Source organism: Anolis sagrei, chromosome Y, assembly GCF_037176765.1.
Source record: "Anolis sagrei isolate rAnoSag1 chromosome Y, rAnoSag1.mat, whole genome shotgun sequence".
Lineage (NCBI taxonomy): Eukaryota > Metazoa > Chordata > Lepidosauria > Squamata > Dactyloidae > Anolis > Anolis sagrei.
The window spans coordinates 25836280-25856403 of NC_090035.1; the positions used below are offsets into that span (position 1 = coordinate 25836280).

Below are 20124 nucleotides of genomic sequence, written 5' to 3' on the forward strand. Positions count from 1 at the left end.
TTGGGATGCTTTAGACAGGGGGGAAGGGGGTGGACGAAGTTAGAAGGGGTGGGGTTTGGTGGCGGCGTGGGCGGTGTCTTGGTGGTGGCGTGGGTGGCGTTTTGGTGGAGGAGGGATGCTTTAGATAGGGGGGAAGGGGGTGGGCGGAGTTAGAAGGGGCGGGTCTTGGGGGCGGCTTGGGCGGCGTTTTGGTGGAGGAGGGTGAGTTGGGATGCTTTAGACAGGGGGGAAGGGGTGAGCGGAGCGAGAAGGGGCGGGATTCGGTGGCGGCGTGGGAGGCTTTTTGGTGGATGAGGGTGAGTTAGGATGCTTTAGACAGAGGGGAAGGGGGTGGGTGGAGTGAGAAGAGGGCGGGGTTTAGTGGCGGCGTTTTGGTGGAGGAGGGTGAGTTGGGATGCTTTAGACATGGGGAAGGGGGTGGATGGAGTTAGAAGGGGGTGGGTTTTGGTGGCGGCGCGGTGGGCATTCTGGTGGAGGAGGGTGAGTTGGGATGCTTTAGACAGGGGGGAAGGGGGTGGGTGGAGCGAGAAGGGGCGGGGTTCGGTGGCGGCGTGGGAGGCCTTTTGGTGGAGGAGGGTGAGTTTGGATGCTTTAGACAGTGGGGAAGGGGGTGGGTGGAGTGAGAAGGGGGCGGGGTTTGGTGGCGGCGTGGGCGGTGTTTTGGTGGAGGAGGGTGAATTGGGATGCTTTAGACAGGGGGAAGGGGGTGGGCGGAGTGAGCACGGGGCGGGGTTTGGTGGCAGCGTGGGAGGCGTTTTGGTGGATTAGGGTGAATTGGGATGCTTTAGACGTGGAAGGGGGTGGACGGTGATAGCAGGGGGTGGGGTTTGGTGGTGGCGTGGGAGGCGTTTTGGTGGAGGAGGGTGAGTTGGGATGCTTTAGACAGGGGGGAAGGGGTTGGGCGGAGTTAGATGGGGCGGGATTTGGTGGTGGCGTGGGCGGCGTTTTGGTGTTGGAGGGTGAGTTGGGATGCTTTAGACAGTGGGAAAGATGGTGGGCAGAGTGAGAAGGAGCGGGGTTTCGTGGCAGCGTGGGCGGCCTTTTGGTGGAGGAGGGTGAGTTGGGATGCTTTAGACAGGGGGGAAGGGGGTGGACGGAGTTAGAAGGGGGTGGGGTTTGGTGGCGGCATGGGCGGCGTTTTGGTGGTGGCGTGGGCAGCCTTTTGGTGGAGGACGGATGCTTTAGATGGGGGAAGGGGTGGGCGGAGTTAGAAGGGGCGGGGCTTGGGGCGGCATGGGCGGCGTTTTGGTGGAAGAGGGTGAGTTGGGATGCTTTAGACAGGGGGGAAGGGGTTGGGCGGAGTTAGATGGGGCGGGATTTGGTGGTGGTGTGGGCGGCGTTTTGGTGGAGGACGGATGCTTTAGATGGGGGAAGGGGTGGGCGGAGTTAGAAGGGGCGGGGCTTGGGGCGGCATGGGCGGCGTTTTGGTGGAAGAGGGTGAGTTGGGATGCTTTAGACAGGGGGGAAGGGGTTGGGCGGAGTTAGATGGGGCGGGATTTGGTGGTGGCGTGGGCGGCGTTTTGGTGTTGGAGGGTGAGTTGGGATGCTTTAGACAGTGGGAAAGGTGGTGGGCGGAGTGAGAAGTAGCGGGGTTTCGTGGCAGCGTGGGCGGCCTTTTGGTGGAGGAGGGTGAGTTTTAGATGCTTTAGACAGGGGGGAAGGGGGTGGGCGGAGTGAGAAGGGGGCGGGGTTTGGTGGCGGCGTAGGCGGCCTTTTGGTGGAGGAGGGTGAGTTGGGATCCTTTAGACAGGGTGGAAGGGGGTGGATGGAGTTAGAAGGGGGCGGGGTTTGGTGGTGGTGTGGGCGGCGTTTTGGTGGAGGACGGATGCTTTAGATGGGGGAAGGGATGGGCGGAGTTAGAAGGGGCGGGGCTTGGGGCGGCATGGGCGGCGTTTTGGTGGAAGAGGGTGAGTTGGGATGCTTTAGACAGGGGGGAAGGGGTTGGGCGGAGTTAGATGGGGCGGGATTTGGTGGTGGCGTGGGCGGCGTTTTGGTGTTGGAGGGTGAGTTGGGATGCTTTAGACAGTGGGAAAGGTGGTGGGCGGAGTGAGAAGTAGCGGGGTTTCGTGGCAGCGTGGGCGGCCTTTTGGTGGAGGAGGGTGAGTTTTAGATGCTTTAGACAGGGGGGAAAGGGGTGGGCGGAGTGAGAAGGGGGCGGGGTTTGGTGGCGGCGTAGGCGGCCTTTTGGTGGAGGAGGGTGAGTTGGGATGCTTTAGACAGGGTGGAAGGGGGTGGATGGAGTTAGAAGGGGGCGGGGTTTGGTTGTGGCGTGGGTGGCGTTTTGGTAGAGGGGGGTGGGTTGGGATGCTTTTGACAGGGGGGAAGGGGGTGGGCAGAGTTAGAAGCGTGCGGCGTTCCTGACCGCATGGGCGGCGTTTTGGTGGAGGAGGCTTAGTTGGGATGCTTTAGACAGGGGGGAGGGGGTGGGAGGAGTGATAAGGGGCGGGGTTTGGTGGCGGCGTGGGCGGCGTTTTGGTGGAGGAGGGTGGGTTGGGATGCTTTAGACAGGGGGGAATGGGGTGGGCAGAGTCAGAAGCATGCGGGGTTTGGTGGCTGCATGGGCGGCGTTTTGTTGGAGGAGGGTGAGTTGGGATGCTTTCGACAGGGTGAAGGGATGGGCGGAGTTAGAAGGGGTGGGGTTTGGTGGCGGCGTGGGAGGCGTTTTGGTGGAGGAGGGTGAGTTGAGATGCTTTAGACAGGGGGGAATGGGATGGACGGAGTTAGAATAGGGTGGGGTTTGGTGGCGGCATGGGCGGCGTTTTGGTGGTGGCGTGGGCAGCGTTTTGGTGGAGGAGGGATGCCTTAGAAAGGGGGGAAGGGGGTGAGCAGAGTGAGAAGGGGGCGGGGCTTGGGGGCAGCATGGGCAGCGTTTTGGTGGAGGAGGCTTAGTTGGGATGCTTTAGGGAGGGGGTGGGAGGAGTGATAAGGGGCGGGGTTTGGTGGTGGCGTGGGCGGCGTTTTGGTGGAGGAGGGTGGGTTGGGATGCTTTAGACAGGGGGGAATGGGGTGGGCAGAGTTAGAAGCATGCGGGGTTTGGTGGCTGCATGGGCGGCGTTTTGGTGGAGGAGGGTGAGTTTATTTATTTATTTATTTGGGGTTCTTGTACCCCGCCCTTCTCACCCCGAAGGGGACCCAGGGCGGCTTACAGCTGCAAGGTGCACTTAGACGCCTGCTACACAAACAATCATCACAAAAATATAACAGTACAAATTCCCACAATTCAACATTATCCAATAAAATCAGTAAAATGATAAAATCAGTAAAACAATACAAACCTGGATCTTCCTCCTACCCATCAGTGTACATTAACTCAAAGATCTGTTTTTGGTTCCATTTCGACAATCCTGCCGATCTTACACATCTGATTGTCTTATTTGGTTGTCATTGTCTAATTGCCTGGTTGCCCAAAGGCCTGGTTCCACAGCCATGTTTTCACCCTCCTCCTGAAGGAGAGGATGGTTGGTGCTGTTCTGATTTCCCCCGGGAGTGAATTCCACAGGTGGGGGGCCACCACTGAGAAGGCTCTGCTTCTCGTCCCCACCAGCCTCACTTGTGAGAGTGGTGGGGTCGAGAGCAGGGCCTCCCCAGATGATCTCAAACTCCGAGGTGGGACGTAGAGGGAGATACGTTTGGACAGATACACTGGACCAGAACCGTATAGGGTTTTGTAGGTTAAGACCAGCACCTTGAATTGTGCTCGGAATTGAACTGGCAGCCAGTGGAGCTGGCACAACAGGGGGGTGGTATGCTCCCTGTATGTCGCTCCGGTGAGCAATCTGGCTGCCGCACGCTGGACTAGTTGGAGTTTCCGAACAGTCTTCAAGGGCAACCCCACGTAGAGCGCGTTGCAGTAGTCTATCCGGGATGTAACAAGAGCGTGGACCACCGTGGCCAGATCAGACTTCCCAAGGTACGGGCGCAACTGGTGCACAAGTTTTAATTGCGCAAAAGCTCTCCCGGCCACCGCCGAGACCTGGGGTTCCAGGCTCAGCGGCGAGTCCAGGATCACTCCCAAGCTGCGAACCTGCGTCTTCAGGGGGAGTGTAACCCCATCCAGCACAGGCTGTAACCCTATACCCTGTTCGGCCTTCCGACTGACCAGTAGGACCTCTGTCTTGTCTGGATTCAATTTCAATTTGTTAGCTCTCATCCAGTCCGACACAGCAGCTAGACACCGATTCAAGGTCTGGACAGCCTCCTTGGTGACAGGCGGAAAGGAGTGACAGATCTGGACATCATCTGCATAGAGATAACACCGCAGTCTGAAACTCCGAATGATCTCCCCCAGCGGCTTCATGTAGATGTTAAACAACATTGGGGACAGAATAGATCCCTGAGGGACTCCACACGACAATGGTTGTGGAGCCGAACAGGTGTCACCCAGTAACACCTTCTGGGACCGTCCCTCAAGAAATGACCGGAGCCACTGCAAAGCAGTACCCCCAAGTCCCATTTCTGTGAGTCGTCCCAGAAGGATACCGTGATCGACGGTATCGAAGGCCGCTGAGAGGTCCAGGAGAACTAACAGGGACACACTCCCCCTGTCCAGTTCCCTGCGCAGATCATCTACCAAGGTGACCAAGGCTGTTTCCGTTCCATGTCCCGGTCTAAAGCCAGACTGTGCCGGATCAAGATAATCAGTGTCTACCAGAAATCCCTGGAGTTGAGCTGCCACCACACGTTCCAGGACTTTGCCCAAATAGGGGAGATTGGAAACTGGCTGATAGTTGTCTAATTGAGTGGGGTCCAGTGATGGTTTTTTCAACAGCGGTTTGATAATAGCCTGTTTTAGGCTCGCTGGAATCTTGCCCTCCTTTAAGGAGGCATTAACCACCACCTTCAACCACTCTGCCAAACCCCCTCTGGCTTCTTTTATAAGCCAGGATGGACAGGGGTCTAGGATGCATGTGGTAGGCCGCACCTCTCCAAGGATGCTGTCCACATCCTCAAGCTGAACTAATTGAAAAGAATCCAACAAAACTTGACAAGCAGATGCTCTCGTTACATTCTCAGAGACTGCAGGTAAAGTGGTGTCAAAACCCGACCAAATCCGCCCAATTTTATCTGCGAAAAATCGAGCAAACGCTTCACAGCGAGCTCCAGAGCTGTCAGGGATCTCGCTTTTCGGCGGATTTAACAGACCCCTGACAACTCGAAAGAGCTCAGCTGGACGATTCTTCGCAGATGCAATATTGGCAGCGAAAGATGTTTTTTGTGCTGCCTCTATTGCCACACCGTAGGACCTTAAGAAGGTATTCAGATGTGTTTGGGTTGATTTAGTCGGGTTACTGCGCCACACGCACTCTAGCCACCTCTTCTTTCGCTTCATTGCTGCCAGCTCCTCAGTAAACCAAGAAGCCAGGTTAGCTCGGTTACTCGAGAGGGGGCGTTCCGGAGCGATTGTGTCGATTGCCCTAGTCATCTCGGTGTTCCAGTGAGAGACCAAGGCATCGACAGGGTCGCCAATCGAGGAGGTGGGAAACTCCCCAAGAGCCATCAGGAAACCATTTGGATCCATAAGCCTCCTGGGGCGGACCATTCTAATGGGTCCACCACCCCTGCGGAGGTTAGGAGGTACAGTAAGTCTAAACCTAATCAGGTAGTGATCGGTCCATGACAATGGAGCGATGGTCAGCTCCTCCGCCCCGACACTATCACCCCATCCCTGAGTAAAGACCAAATCCAGTGTGTGTCCGGCAGTATGGGTGGGACCAGATACTAATTGGGACAGGCCCATGGTTGTCATGGCGGCCATAAAGTCCTGAGCTGCACCTGAGAGGGGGGTCTCGGCATGGACGTTGAAATCCCCCAGGACTAAAAGTCGCTGGGAGCCCAGCACCATATCCGAGACCACACCTGCTAGCTCAGGTAGGGAGACTGTCGTGCAGAGTTGGGATGCTTTCGACAGGGTGAAGGGATGGGCGGAGTTAGAAGGGGTGGGGTTTGGTGGCGGCGTGGGAGGCGTTTTGGTGGAGGAGGGTGAGTTGAAATGCTTTAGACAGGGGGGAATGGGGTGGATGGAGTTAGAATAGGGTGGGGTTTGGTGGCGGCGTGGTCGGCGTTTTGGTGGTGGCGTGGGCGGCGTTTTGGTGGAGGAGGGATGCCTTAGATAGGGGGGAAGGGGGTGGGCAGAGTTAGAAGGGGGCGGGGCTTGGGGGCAGCATGGGCAGCGTTTCGGTGGAGGAGAGTGAGTTGGGATGCTTTAGACAGGGGGGAAGGGGGTGGGCGGAGTGAGAAGGGGGCGGGGTTTGGTGGCAGCGTGGGCGGCATATTGGTGGAGGAGGGTGAGTTGGGATGCTTTAGACAGGGGAGAAGGGAGTGGGCAGAGTGAGAAGGGGGAGGGGTTTGGTGGCGGCATGGGCGACGTTTTGGTGGAGGAGTGTGAGTTGGGCTGCTTTAGACACTGGGGAAGGGGGTGGACGGAGTTAGAAGGGGGTGGGGTTTGGTGGCGGCATGGGCGGCGTTTTGGTGGAGGAGGGTGAGTTGGGATGCTTTAGACAGGGGGGAAGGGAGTGGGCGGAGTGAGAAGGGGCGGGGTTTCGTGGCGACGTGGGTGGCGTTTTGGTGGAGGAGGGTGAGTTTGGATGCTTTAGACAGGGGGGAATGGGGTGGGCGGAGTGAGCAGGGGCGGGCTTTGGTAGCGGCGTGGGAGGCGTTTTGGTGGAGGAGGGTGAGTTGGGATGCTTTCGACAGGGGGAAGGGGTGGGCGGAGTTAGAAGGGAGTGGGGTTTGGTGGCGGCGTGGGAGGCGTTTTGGTGGAGGAGGGTGAGTTGGGATGCTTTAGACGGGGGTAGGGGTGGACGGAGTTAGAAGGGGTGGGGTTTGGTGGCGGCGTGGGCGGTGTCTTCGTGGTGGCGTGGGTGGTGTTTTGGTGGAGGAGGGATGCTTTAGATAGGGTTAAGGGGGTGGGCGGAGTTAGAAGGGGCGGGTCTTGGGGATGGCTTGGCGGCGTTTTGGTGGAGGAGGGTGAGTTGGGATGCTTTAGACAGGGGGGAAGGGGTGGGCGGAGTGAGAAGGGGCGGGGTTTGGTGGCGGCGTGGGAAGCGTTACGGTGGAGGAGGGTGATTTGGGATGCTTTAGACAGGGGGGAAGGGGGTGGGCAGAGTGAGAAAGGGGCGGGGTTTGGTGGCGGCGTGGGGGGCGTTTTGGTGGAGGAGGGTGAGTTGGGATGCTTTAGACAGGGGGGAAGGGAGTGGGCGGAGTGAGAAGGGGCGGGGTTTCGTGGCGACGTGGGTGGCGTTTTGGTGGAGGAGGGTGAGTTTGGATGCTTTAGACAGGGGGGAATGGGGTGGGCGGAGTGAGCAGGGGCGGGCTTTGGTAGCGGCGTGGGAGGCGTTTTGGTGGAGGAGGGTGAGTTGGGATGCTTTCGACAGGGGGAAGGGGTGGGCGGAGTTAGAAGGGAGTGGGGTTTGGTGGCGGCGTGGGAGGCGTTTTGGTGGAGCAGGGTGAGTTGGGATGCTTTAGACGGGGGTAGGGGTGGACGGAGTTAGAAGGGGTGGGGTTTGGTGGCGGCGTGGGCGGTGTCTTCGTGGTGGCGTGGGTGGTGTTTTGGTGGAGGAGGGATGCTTTAGATAGGGTTAAGGGGGTGGGCGGAGTTAGAAGGGGCGGGTCTTGGGGGTGGCTTGGCGGCGTTTTGGTGGAGGAGGGTGAGTTGGGATGCTTTAGACAGGGGGGAAGGGGTGGGCGGAGTGAGAAGGGGCGGGGTTTGGTGGCGGCGTGGGAAGCGTTACGGTGGAGGAGGGTGATTTGGGATGCTTTAGACAGGGGGGAAGGGGGTGGGCAGAGTGAGAAAGGGGCGGGGTTTGGTGGCGGCGTGGGGGGCGTTTTGGTGGAGGAGGGTGAGTTGGGATGCTTTAGACATGGGGGAAGGGGTGGACGGAGTTAGAAGGGGGTGGGTTTTGGTGGTGGCACGGTGGGCATTCTGGTGGAGGAGGGTGAGTTGGGATGCTTTAGACGGGGGAAGGGGGTGAGTGGAGTAAGAAGGGGGTAGGGTTTGGTGGTGGCGTGGGAGGCGTTTTGGTGGAGGAGGGTGAGTTGGGATGCTTTAGTCAGAAGGGAAGGATGTGGGTGGAGTGAGAAGGGTGCAGTGTTTGGTGACCGCATGGGCGGCGTTTTGGTGGAGGAGGCTTAGTTGGGATGATTTATACAGGGGGGAGGGGTGGGAGGAGTGATAAGGGGCGGGGTTTGGTGGCGGCGTGGGCAGCGTTTTGGTGGAGGAGGGTGGGTTGGGATGCTTTAGACAGGGGGGAAGGGGGTGGGCAGAGTTAGAAGCATGCGGGGTTTGGTGGCTGCATGGGCGGCGTTTTGGTGGAGGAGGGTGAGTTGGGATGCTTTCGACAGGGTGAAGGGGTGGGCGGAGTTAGAAGGGGTGGGGTTTGGTGGCAGCGTGGGTGCCTTTTGGTGGAGGAGGGTGAGTTGGGATGCTCTAGACAGGGGGGAAGGGGGTGGACGGAGTTAGAAGGAGGTAGGGTTTGGTGGCGGCGTGGGCGGCGTTTTGGTGGTGGCGTGGGCGGCGTTTTGGTGGAGGAGGGATGCTTTAGATAGGGGGAAGGGGGTGGGCAGAGTTAGAAGGGGGTGGGGCTTGGGGGCAGCATGGGCAGCGTTTTGGTGGAGGAGGGTGAGTTGGGATGCTTTAGACGGGGGAAGGGATTGGCCGGAGTTAGATGGGGCGGGATTTGGTGGTGGCGTGGGCGGCATTTTGGTCGAGGAGGGTGAGTTGGGATGCTTTAGACAAGGGGAAAGGGGGTGGGCGGAGTGAGAAGGGGCAGGGTTTCGTGGCGGCGTGGGCGGCATTTTTGTGGAGGGTGAGTTTTAGATGCTTTAGACAGGGGGGAAGGGGTGGGCGGAGTGAGAAGGGGGCGGTGTTTGGTGGTGGCATAGGCGGTGTTTTGGTGGAGGAGGGTGAGTTGGGATGCTTTAGACAGGGGGGAAGGGGGTGGGTGGAGTGATAAGGGGCGGGGTTTGGTGGCGGCGTGGGCGGCGTTTTGGTGGAGGAGGGTGGGTTGGGATGCTTTAGACAGGGGGGAAGGGGGTGGGCAGAGTTAGAAGCGTGCGGGGTTTGGTGGCCGCATGGGCGGTGTTTTGGTGAGGAGGGTGAGTTGGGATGCTTTTGACAGGGCGCAAAGCGGCACGGCAGAAGGATGGGGGCGTGGCTTGCCCGAGGTAGCGTTGGCCGGCAGGCCATGTGCGCGCGCCAAGGAACTTGCGGTTGGGTGCCATTGCGCATGCTCAGTTGTTTTGTCGTTTTGTGAGTGTGTTGTGTTATTTTTTATTTTGATTCGGTTTGTTTGTACCTAGTGGGTTGAGGTATGTGCATGGGAATTTTGGTTAATTTCCATTGGGGGCTTTTTGAGTTTTGCTTCTCGGTTCGACGCCACTTTCAGATTTATATATATAGATTATTTAAAAAGCAAACAAAGACAGAGGAAGGCCTGCCATTCACAGGTGAGAGCTCACCTGTCCATTGCACATAAACACATAGCAATACATTAGGCTTTCCAAACAAGGGCGACCATCTCTTTGCCAATGTGCCATCCAATCTCCCATTTCGCGCCATAAAAAACAAGCAAAGAAAGAGGAAGGTCTGCCGTTTACAAGTGAGAGCTCACCTGGTCATTGCAGATAACCACATAGAAATACATCAGGCCTTCCAGACAATTCCAACCATCTCTATGCTAAGGTGCCACTCTCCCGCATTTCGCGCCATAACAAAGCAAAGACAGAGGAAGGCCTGCAATGCACAGGTGAGAGCTCACCTGGCCATTAACACCAATATGCCTGGCCTTAAACAATTTCCATGCCAAGGTGCCATCTGTTCTCCATTTTGGGCCACAAAAAAGCAGGGCGTCCAATGCAAAGGTGGGAGCTCACTTGGCCATTGCACATAACCATTTACAAATACACAAACACGCCAGGCCTTTCAGACAATGCCAACCATCTCTATGCCAACATGCAATCCAGTCTCCATTTCAGGCCATTAAAGCAAGCCGAGGCAGAGGGAGGCCTGCAACACAACAGCGTGACCTCACCTGGTCGTGACACACAAACAAGCAAACATACAACAACATATAAACACATGGGCAAGCCCCCCCCCCTTCCTTTCTTTCTTCCATCCTTTCCAAATCAATATTGTACAACATATTTTTCTGCCAATTACAAATATATATATATATCAAATTTCCCATCATTTAAAAATAATAAATATATATACTTTGCGTCAATTAAAATGAATAAATATACAATTTTCCTGCCATTTTAGGAAATCATAAATGCATCATTTTCCTTGCTGTGTAAAAAATGAATAAGCAGATATTTTTTTCTTGTCTCACACACACATATATCTGCCACGAATAAGGGTGCAAATGGAAAAAGGAATCCCCTGCACATAAGGTCTTTATGGCATCTCCAAATACGGCCAAAAACTGGACCCAATGGGGACATTGGGAGGCCATCTCTCATTCTTTGTTTTTGTTGTTTCAGACAGGTGTGGCAATGCCTTTTAAATACTAATAATGACAATAATAATGTGTAGGATTGGATAGGCATTTTGGGAAGGACCCCGGAATTAAACTGGGACAATTGAAGGAGAAACCATTTCCTATTTCTGTTTATTTCCTTGAGCCATACAATCACTATTTAATAATAATAATAATAATAATGGTTTGCAATGGAGTTGGTTGGGCATTTGTGGGACACCATTGCTAGAATCCCATTAGAAGTCTTTCTTATTCCTGCTTATTTTATTGAACTACTATTTAAAAGACATTTAGTAGATGATGATGATGATGATGATGAGGTTTTCATGGGGTTGAATGGACATTTGGAAAGCACCCTTGCTGGAATCACAGAAAGAATAATGACAATAAATAATAATAATAATAATAACAACAATAATAATGTTTTCAATGGGGTTGAATGGACATTTGGAAGGCAGCCTTGCTGGAATCATAGAAGGAAGGAAGGGGGAAAGGGAAGAAGAAGAAAAAGAAGAGGAGGAGGAGGAAGAGGAGGAGGGGAGGAGAAAGATAATAATAATAATAATAATAATAATAATAATAGGAAGAAGAAGAAGAAGAAGAAGAAGAAGAAGAAGAAGAAGAAGAAGAAGAAGAAGAAGAAGACAAGAATAATGACAATAAGGCTTGTAATGGGTTTAGGTGGGCATTTTGGGAAGGCATCCTGACTAAAATCAAATTAGAAAGATAAAGAAACCCTTCCTATTTCTCTTTATCTTCCTGGAGCAACCACTTTTGTTTATAAAAAAGCAATATAATAATAATAATAATAATAATAATAATAATAATAATAATAAGGTTTTCATTAGGGTTGAATAGACATTTTGTGGGCCCCATTGCTAGACTCAAAATAGAAGGAAAAAAGAAACCTTACATCTCCCTCTTCTTGAACAAATACAATCACTACATTGAAAAATGCAAAATAATAATAATAAGGCTTGCAATGGAGTTGGATGAGCATTTTGGGGGACTTTGCTAAAATCAAATTAGAAGGATAAAGAAACCTTTTCCCTCTCCTTGGACAAATGCAATCACTATATTAAAATGTGATATAATAATAATAATAATAATAATAATAATAATATAAGGCTTGCAATGGGGTTGAGTGAGCATTTTGGGGAGGGGGGCACACTTGCTAAAAATCAAATAGAAAGATAGGAAACCTTTCCAATTCATCTCCCTGGATCACACAATCACTACATTAAAAATGCAATATATGAGAATAATGATAATAATATAAAATATGATGATGGTGGTGATGTTTGCAATAGGGTTGGATAGACCTTTTGTGGGGCACCTTTGCAATGTCTATATGAAAAAATGCAAAATATGAGGGGAATAATAATAATATACAATACAATGATGGGGATGATGTTTGCAATGGAGTCGGATAGGCATTTGGAGGGGAACCTTTGCAATCACTGTATGAAGAATGCAACATAATAATAATATGCAATATGATGGTGATGTTTGCAATGGGGCATCTTTGCAATCACTATATGAAAAATGCAATATATGAAAATAATAATAATGATGATGGTGTTTGCAATAGGGTTGGATGGGCATTTGCTCGGCTCCCTCCTAGGATAAAGAACCCTTTCCTTAGACCAATGCAAGCACTATATCAATAAAATGCAATAACCGATGCCTTGTTTGCATTGCCCCTGAGGATGGTTGGCAGCCCTCTTTTTGCATTGCAACCTGTCCCATTTTTGCATGGAAGTGACCTTTGCAATGCATTATAAAGATAGGTTGATATGATACTCACCCCAGAGATGATCCTAAGGATGGTTTGGGGCCTCTGGATGAACTCTATGGGGTCCACAGCAGCCCCTGCCCGCCCGGCCCCAAAGGATGCGCCTTCCATGGTGGATGATGGGCCTCTCAAATCTCTCCCTCTTATTGTATCCTTTGCAAAGATTTCCAAGGGAAGGGCGAGTCCTGTTTGCAGCGCCTCGCCTTTGCAGCAGCAAAGCAGGAGGAAGAAGAGGAGGAGCAGGAAGGCGACAGAGAAGGGGGAAGGATGGGCCACAGAGCCAGCCCACTCGCCCACACCTCCCCACTTTTTTCCCTCCCCTCTGGAGGCTGCAAAGGGGCGTCTCTCTAGCCCTTCAAGCCCTCTTTCTCCTTTCTCCCCCGCTAAGGAAAAATGGACTCGCCCGGCGCCACGGCCCTAAAGCAGAGGACGGACTGTACCATTGCAGAAATAGGGGGGAAGCGGAGGAGAGGTTGCAGCCTGGGAACAGGGAGGATTCTCATGGATTCCAAATAATTGTAATAATAATTGTATTGTAATAATTATAATAATCGATATAAATTATATATATATATATATATATATATATATATACACACACACACACACACACACACACATATACATAATTTAAATATAATAATAATAATAATAATAATAATAATAATAATAATATAAATAATTAATTAATAAATAAGCAAGCTTTTAGGAGCTGCCCTAGGTCTATGCAAAGGTCTCAATCTGGAGGGGGAAAACCTTCAAATGGCAAGCATTTGGGGCTGAGAAAGTGTCACAATGAGCATGGGGGGGGGGGTGACAAAAGTTGTTACAGCCTTCAATAATAATAATAATAATAATAATAATAGTCACACAATCCTAGACGCTTGGGAAGTGTTCGACTTGTGATTTTGTTTTTTGTTTTTTTGAATAAATTTTATTAAGTTTTATCGGATACAGCGAAAGAGGGGGAATATAGTCAAGAAGATAGTAAAGTAGGAAATTGGTAGTGAAAGGAGACTAAATACAAGTGAACGATTAGAAAAATATGTGCAAGAGAGAGAAAAAAAGGAAAAAAATACCCAAAAATACCAAAAAAATTTCCAAAAATACAAGAAAAAAGGGGGACTTCCTTCTGATTCTGTCCGTATACGTTCTATTTAGTGTCTAATGTTATATATTTCTTCTTTCCAGTTTGTTGTTACCTCAGTTCCATTAAATAATTTTGTACCCAATTCCAATATACTCGTCTATTATCGACCAGTTTGTCTGTCTAATTGGGTTACCAGTATTTTTTTTAAGTAAAAAAGTTAGTTTGTCCATGTCTTTAATTTCGTTTATCTTCTTTATCCATTCAAATTTGTCTGGTATTTCTTTCTGCTTCCAGAGTTTTGCAAAATGTTTATTATAGAGTGTTTATTATAATGTATTTAAACTGTATTTAGGTTTTACATTAGTTGCTATGGCCTAACTGTGAGGGATAGGTTGCCATGGTAACACAGCCTCAGAGGAGGTGGGCGGAGTTTAAGGAATAAAAGGTTTGAAAGCGTCAGTTAATATTTAGTCTGGTGGATGAGACCCGGGGAAGAGGAGAGCTAGTTAAGGGCTCTGGGAAATAGCAGAGTCAAGAAAGGACTCTGGGAAAAGTAGTTTAGTCCGGTGGATGAGACCCGGAGAAGAGGTTAAGAGTGTTGTGAAGCTGTGAGAATTCAGTAGTTCTTAGAATTTGTGAATATTTCTTCAGCAAGAGAGCTGAAGGTGTTACCTTGTTAGATTGCTTAGGTTAAAGAATCTAACAGAGGGGGTTTAAAGGATCGCCAGTAAGGAAAGACTGGTGATCAGTGGTTTGTTCCGAGTATAGGGCAAACAGTGTGGATATTCACAATAGGGAACTCTGAAGTAGTATAAGCACTTCACTAAAGAAGGAGTTTGTAGAATTGTAACATCAGAAGCCTGTATGTATCTCAAACCAGCCATTTTGTAACATCAAGCCTTGTGCCAAGTTCAAATTCTCAAAACTGCAACAATTACGTTCTGTTAACAATAAAACTTGTTCTCTTTATATTTCAAACCTGCCTCCTCCATTGCTTTTAGGCTTGGTGCATTCCACACTACCAAAGTCACCTCACAACACAACTAAAGATAAACAGAGACATAAACCAGCGTCTCTAAACATATTGGTGGCAGCTTAATTGATATCTAAAAGAAGGTTCCTCACAGAATATTGGCGGCATTAAAGAAGATTAATACTTCCTCACATAATTTTGTATTGACAAGCGGTGGGATTAACGCTTCCTCACATAATTTTGGTGACAAGCGGTGGGATTAACGCTTCCTCACACTCGTCTATTATCGACCAGTTTGTCTGTCTAATTGGGTTACCAGTATTTTTTTTAAGTAAAAAAGTTAGTTTGTCCATGTCTTTAATTTCGTTTATCTTCTTTATCCATTCAAATTTGTCTGGTATTTCTTTCTGCTTCCAGAGTTTTGCAAAAACCATCCTGGAGGCTGTTGTGAGGTACATAAATAAAATATCTTCGTTGGGGTCGAGAGTTATTTCCTTGTCTGTAATTCCGAGAAGATAGTATTCCGCTTTTCTCGGAATTTTTTTATTAAAAATAAGCTGCATTTCTTTGTGAATGTCTTTCCAATACTTCTGGATGGCTGGGCACGTCCACCATAAATGAAAAAAACTGCCATCCTGTTCTGAGCATTTCCAACAGGCTTTCGATGTTCCTTTGTACATGTGATGCAATTTGACAGGGGTCATGTACCACCTATGGAACATTTTCCACCAGTTCTCTTTTAGGTCCATTGCGTAGGAGTATTTAAGCTTTTTGTTCCACATTATTTCCCAGTCGCATAATGCTATGGGTTTTTTAAAGTTCTCGGCCCATTTAATCATACAATTTTTATTGCTTCTGTCTCCGTTGACCATTCAAGTAGCTTATTGTATAGTTTTGTTATGCATTTTGTTTCCGTTTCCATAAACTTATCCCAGAACACTTCTTTTATTTGAAAATCTTGCTTTTTATCGAGATTATATTTGTAAGTAATTCAACCAGGAGATTTTAGGACTTGTGATTTTGTGATATGAAATCCAGCATATAGATCTCATTTGTTGTGACAGGCTGTGTTTTTGTGTCATAATAATAATAATAATGAAAAACTCATCTATACTGATGAATCATAAGGAGGAGGGAAGAGGAAGCAAGCTTGTTTTATGCTGCCCTGGAGAACAATGGCTTCAAACTATAGGAAAGGAGATTCCACCTGAACATTAGGAGGAACTTCCTAACTGTGAAAGCTGTTCAGCAGTGGAACTCTCTGCCCAGTAGTGTGGTGGAGGCTCATTCTAAATAAAGACTAATTGAATTGTAACCTTCACTTCTTCATAGTGATACATTGTGTCTATTTCCTGGCTCACAAGTATCTGATGCAAAGGTCTCCAAACTACGGCCCGCGGGCCGGATACGGCCCCCCAAGGGCATCTATCCGGCCCGCAGGCTGTGGAGAAGGGTGAGAGGCGGGCAAAGGGGGAGGGAGGCAGCGGGCGAAGTGGGGAAGGCGGCGGGCAAAGCGGCTTGGGCCCGCTTTGCCCTCCACCTCCGTGGGTCTAGGCTCTCCTGCCCTCGGGATGCGGCCTCACCGCATCCCGGAGGTAGGAGAAGGGGGGAGGCGGCGGGCAAAGCGGCTAGGGCCCAGGCTCTCATGCCTTCGGGATGCGGCCTCGCCACATCCCAGAGGCAGAACAAGGGGGGGAGGCAGTGGGTAAAGCAGCTTGGGTCCGCTTTGCCCTCCGCCTCCGTGGGCCCAGGCTCTCCTGCCTTCAAGATGCAGCCTCCCCACATCCCAGAGGCAGGAGAAGGGGGGGAGGCAGTGGGTAAAGCAGCTTGGGCCTGCTTTGCCCTCTGCGTCCATGGGCCCAGGCTCTCCTGCCTTCGGGATGCGGCCGCGCCACATCCTGGAGGCAGGAGAAGGGGGGAGGCAGCAGGCAAAGTGGCTTTGCCCTCCGCCTCCATGGGCCCAGGCTCTCCTGCCTTCAGGATGCGGCCTTGCCACATTCCAGAGGCAGGAGAAGGGGGGAGGCCTTAAATCCAGGCATGTCTGTCTCTGGGACTCTGCTGCTCATCTCTATTTCTAAGCCGAAGAGCCGGTGTTGTCCATAGACACCTCCAAGTTCATGTGGCCGGCATGACTGCATGGAGCAGCGTTACCTTCCTGCTGGAACAGTATCTATTGGTCTACTCATATTTGCATGTTTTCAAATTGCTAGGTTTATATTTATTCTAAACTGCTAAGTTTATATTTGTTAAAATCTTCATTTTAATTATTGAATTATTTAAAGTGTTTTTTGCACTACAAATAAGATATGTGACGTGTGGATAGGAATTCATTCATGTTTTTTTTTCCAAATTATAATCCGACCCTCCAACAGTTTGAGGGACTGTGACCCGGCCCTCTGTTCAAAAAGTTTGGGGACCCCTGATCTAATGCATGAATTTATCCTTTTCCCGGCCGCGGGCAGCCACCAGCCCACCTGGGATGCCTTCCAGGTGTCCCAGGGAAGCCGAAACTGCATTTCTTTAAATTGTGGACACTGAAACCCCTCGGGTCCCCGTATCCACAAGTTGACGAAATGACTTCATTTTGGTACCATATTTTGGCCTCCCTCCCTCCTGATTCGTCAAAGCGCCGAGGTGACAGAAGCCCTCTGATTGGCCCAGGCATGCAGCAAAGACCTTGTGATTGGCCCAGGCGCTCGAGAAGCGGCCGAGCCTCCTCCCAGCTGTTGAAGCTCCAGCCAATCACCTTCAAGCCGGGCGGAGAGCAGGGAGCAGGAGATTCAAACCAGACAACTCTGTTTTTCTATTAAAATTACTTTTATTTCTACTCATGCATGCATTGTGAAATATTGCTGCTCTGCATCCTTTTCAGCTGAATCGCTAATAAATCATCTCAGTGGTGCTTCCTTCAACCTTGGTGAGATTCTTTTTGGGAACCTAGGGAAAAAACAATTATTTTAAAATTGGGCTTCTCTTTGCTCACCATTGTAGCGATCCCTCTTTGGTGGGGCCGCAGGGTCTCTCCTTCTGGATCAGGCCTTTTTAAATTCCCTATAGACTTGAAGAAGAAGAAGAAGAAGACAGTTTAATTACTCCATCATGATCAATTATAAATTAGGTGCTCTTACTGCCTATTACAGGGGAAACCAGCTGATTCCTAATCTATCTAAAAAGCAGACATGTGCTTTCATCTTAAGACGAGACAAGCATCTCAAGCTCTTAGGGTTGCCTGGGAAGGAATTCCACTGGAGCATTGTAGCACACCCAAATGCCTGGAAGTCACTTTCTGGACCATTCTCTGGTCTACAAGAAGCACTATTTGAATAACAAGCAAAAAGTGGGCTCCAAAAATAATATCATACGAAAGGTGACTGGCACATCCTGAGGATTACAGCCAGACACAGTGAAGACATCTGCCCTTGTGCTTTGCTACTCTGCTGCTGAGTACGCATGCCCGGTGTGCAACACATCTCACCACACTAAAACAATGGATATGGCTCTTAATGAGACATGCTGCATTATCACAGGATGTCTGTGCCCTACACCACTTGAAAAAATTATACTGTTTAGCTGGTATTGCCCCACCTGACATTGAGAAGTAGCAGCCAGTAGTGAAAGGATCAAGGCAGTGACATCTCTGGCCCATCCTCTTCTCAGATATCAGCCAGCATGCCAAAGCCTTAAATCAAGAAACAGTTTTCTAAGATCCAAAGAGATACTCACAGGAACACCTCAGCAAGGAAGAGTCCAAAAGTGGCAGGCTAAAACCCAGTACCTCGATCCATGGCTGATACCAAATGAGAAACTCCCTCCTGGGCACACAGAAGACTGGGCGACTTGGAAGATAGTGAACAGAGTGCCCTCTGGCACCACGAGATGTACAGACCACCTACTACAATGCAGTCTGAGCTCTGCCACAGCAACAAATTACTATAATAATAACGGAGATTCAGCCTGGATGATGGTGATGATGTAATAATAAGAACAATCTATATCTATATCTATTTATCTATATCTATATCTATGTCTATACATATAATAAAAGTCAAAACTTGTATGTGGCGGATGTGTGGCGGTGTGGCGGGAGGAGTATGTGCCAGCGTTTTGATTGGCCAGCCTGAAAGTTCCAACATTCGGATTGGCTGCTGCTGTGGTGCTATTTGCATATGGTCTCTGATTGGCCAGCTTCAAGAAGAGCCCCTGTTGGAGAAAAGAGTTCATGGAAGAAACGGGGACATGAGAAGGAAATTTGCATATGGTCTCTGATTGGCCAGCCTCAAACCCAACATTCCGAGATGACAAAGAGAGGAAAGGAAAGGCCGGGGGCTGGGTCAGAACACTCCCAATACAGACCGAAATAGGCACACAGAGCCTCCATCACCCACTCTACATCCTACTGCAGTTTGGAGGACTATGAACCATGGATGATGGGACTTGGAGTACCACCACTCACATTCTGAGACCGCTGTTAACCTCATCCAATGACTGATCAGGACCAAACTTGGCACATAGACCTCTCATGCCCCACTTTACATCCTGGTGTGGTTTGGTCGGGGATAGACCTTGGATTATGGGACTTGCAGTACCTTTGCTCAATTCTTGAGACCACTGCAACCCTCATCCAATTACCGATAAAGACCAAACTTTGCACACTGAGTCTCCATGACACACTCTACATCCTGGTGCGGTTTGGGGGAGGATGCACCATGGACGATGGGACTTGCAATACCAGCACTCCCTTCCTGAGACCATTACAACTGCCAACAGTGATGGATCAGGATCACAATTCGCACAGGGAGCCCCCATGACCCACTCTACATCCTACTGCAGTTTGGAGGAGCATGAGTCATGGATGTTGGGACTTGCAGTACCATCACTCACATTCTGAGACCACTGTTAACCTCATCTAATGACTGACCAGGACCAAACTTGGCACATAGTCCTCTCATGACCCATCTTATGTCCTGGTGCGGTTTGGCCAGGGATGGACCATGGATTATGGGACTTGCAGTACCTTTGCTCAATTCTTGAGACCACTGCAACCCTCATCCAATTACCGATAGACCAAACTTGGCACACTGAGTCTCCATAACACACTCTACATCCTGGTGCAGTTTGGAGGAGGGTGCACCATGGACGATGGGACTTGCAATACCTGCACTCCCTTCCTAAGACCATTACAACTGCTAACAATGATGGATCAGGACAACAATTTACACAGAGAGCCCCCATGACCCACTCTACATCCTGGTGCGGTTTGGAAGAATTTGACAATGGATGATGGGACTTGCAGCCACTTAACTCACTTCCTGAGACCACTGAGACCCTCGCCAATGACTCATCAAGACTAAACTTGGCACATGGAGCTCCAATGACCCACTCTACATCCTGGAGCAGTTTGGAGGACGACAGACCATGGATGATGGGACTTCAAGTACCTCCACTACCAAAGACTGCTGCAAAACTCATCTAATGACTAATCAAGACCAAAGTTGGCACACAGAGCCCCCATGACCCACTCTACATCCTGCTGCAGTTTTAGAGAAGGGTGGACCATGGATGATGGAACTTCCAGTACCTTCACTCACATTCTGAGACCGCTGCAAGCCTCATCCTATGACGGATCAAGACCAAACTTGGCACATAGACCTCTTATGACCCACTTTATGTCCTGGTGTTGTTTGGAAAAATTTGGAGATAGATGATGGGACTTGCAGTACCTTTGCTCACTTCCTGAGACCACTGAGACCCTCGCCAATGACTAATCAAGACTAAACTTGGCACATGGAGC

General features: G+C 50.2%; 1 protein-coding gene across 2 annotated transcripts in view; it reads right to left on the minus strand.

Annotated features, from left to right (window-relative positions):
• Positions 1-20124, minus strand: part of LOC132781937 (synaptogyrin-3) — a 58284-nt gene that overhangs the window by 19843 nt on the left and 18317 nt on the right. The window contains exon 2 of one of the 2 annotated variants that reach the window (XM_067461355.1): positions 17317-17391. In XM_067461355.1, the coding sequence (XP_067317456.1) occupies positions 17317-17319 (3 nt within the window). In that variant the 5' untranslated portion in view covers positions 17320-17391. Of the gene's footprint in view, positions 1-12282; positions 12625-17316; positions 17392-20124 lie in introns of those variants that run through there. The other variant, XM_060786517.2, reaches the window with a different exon arrangement.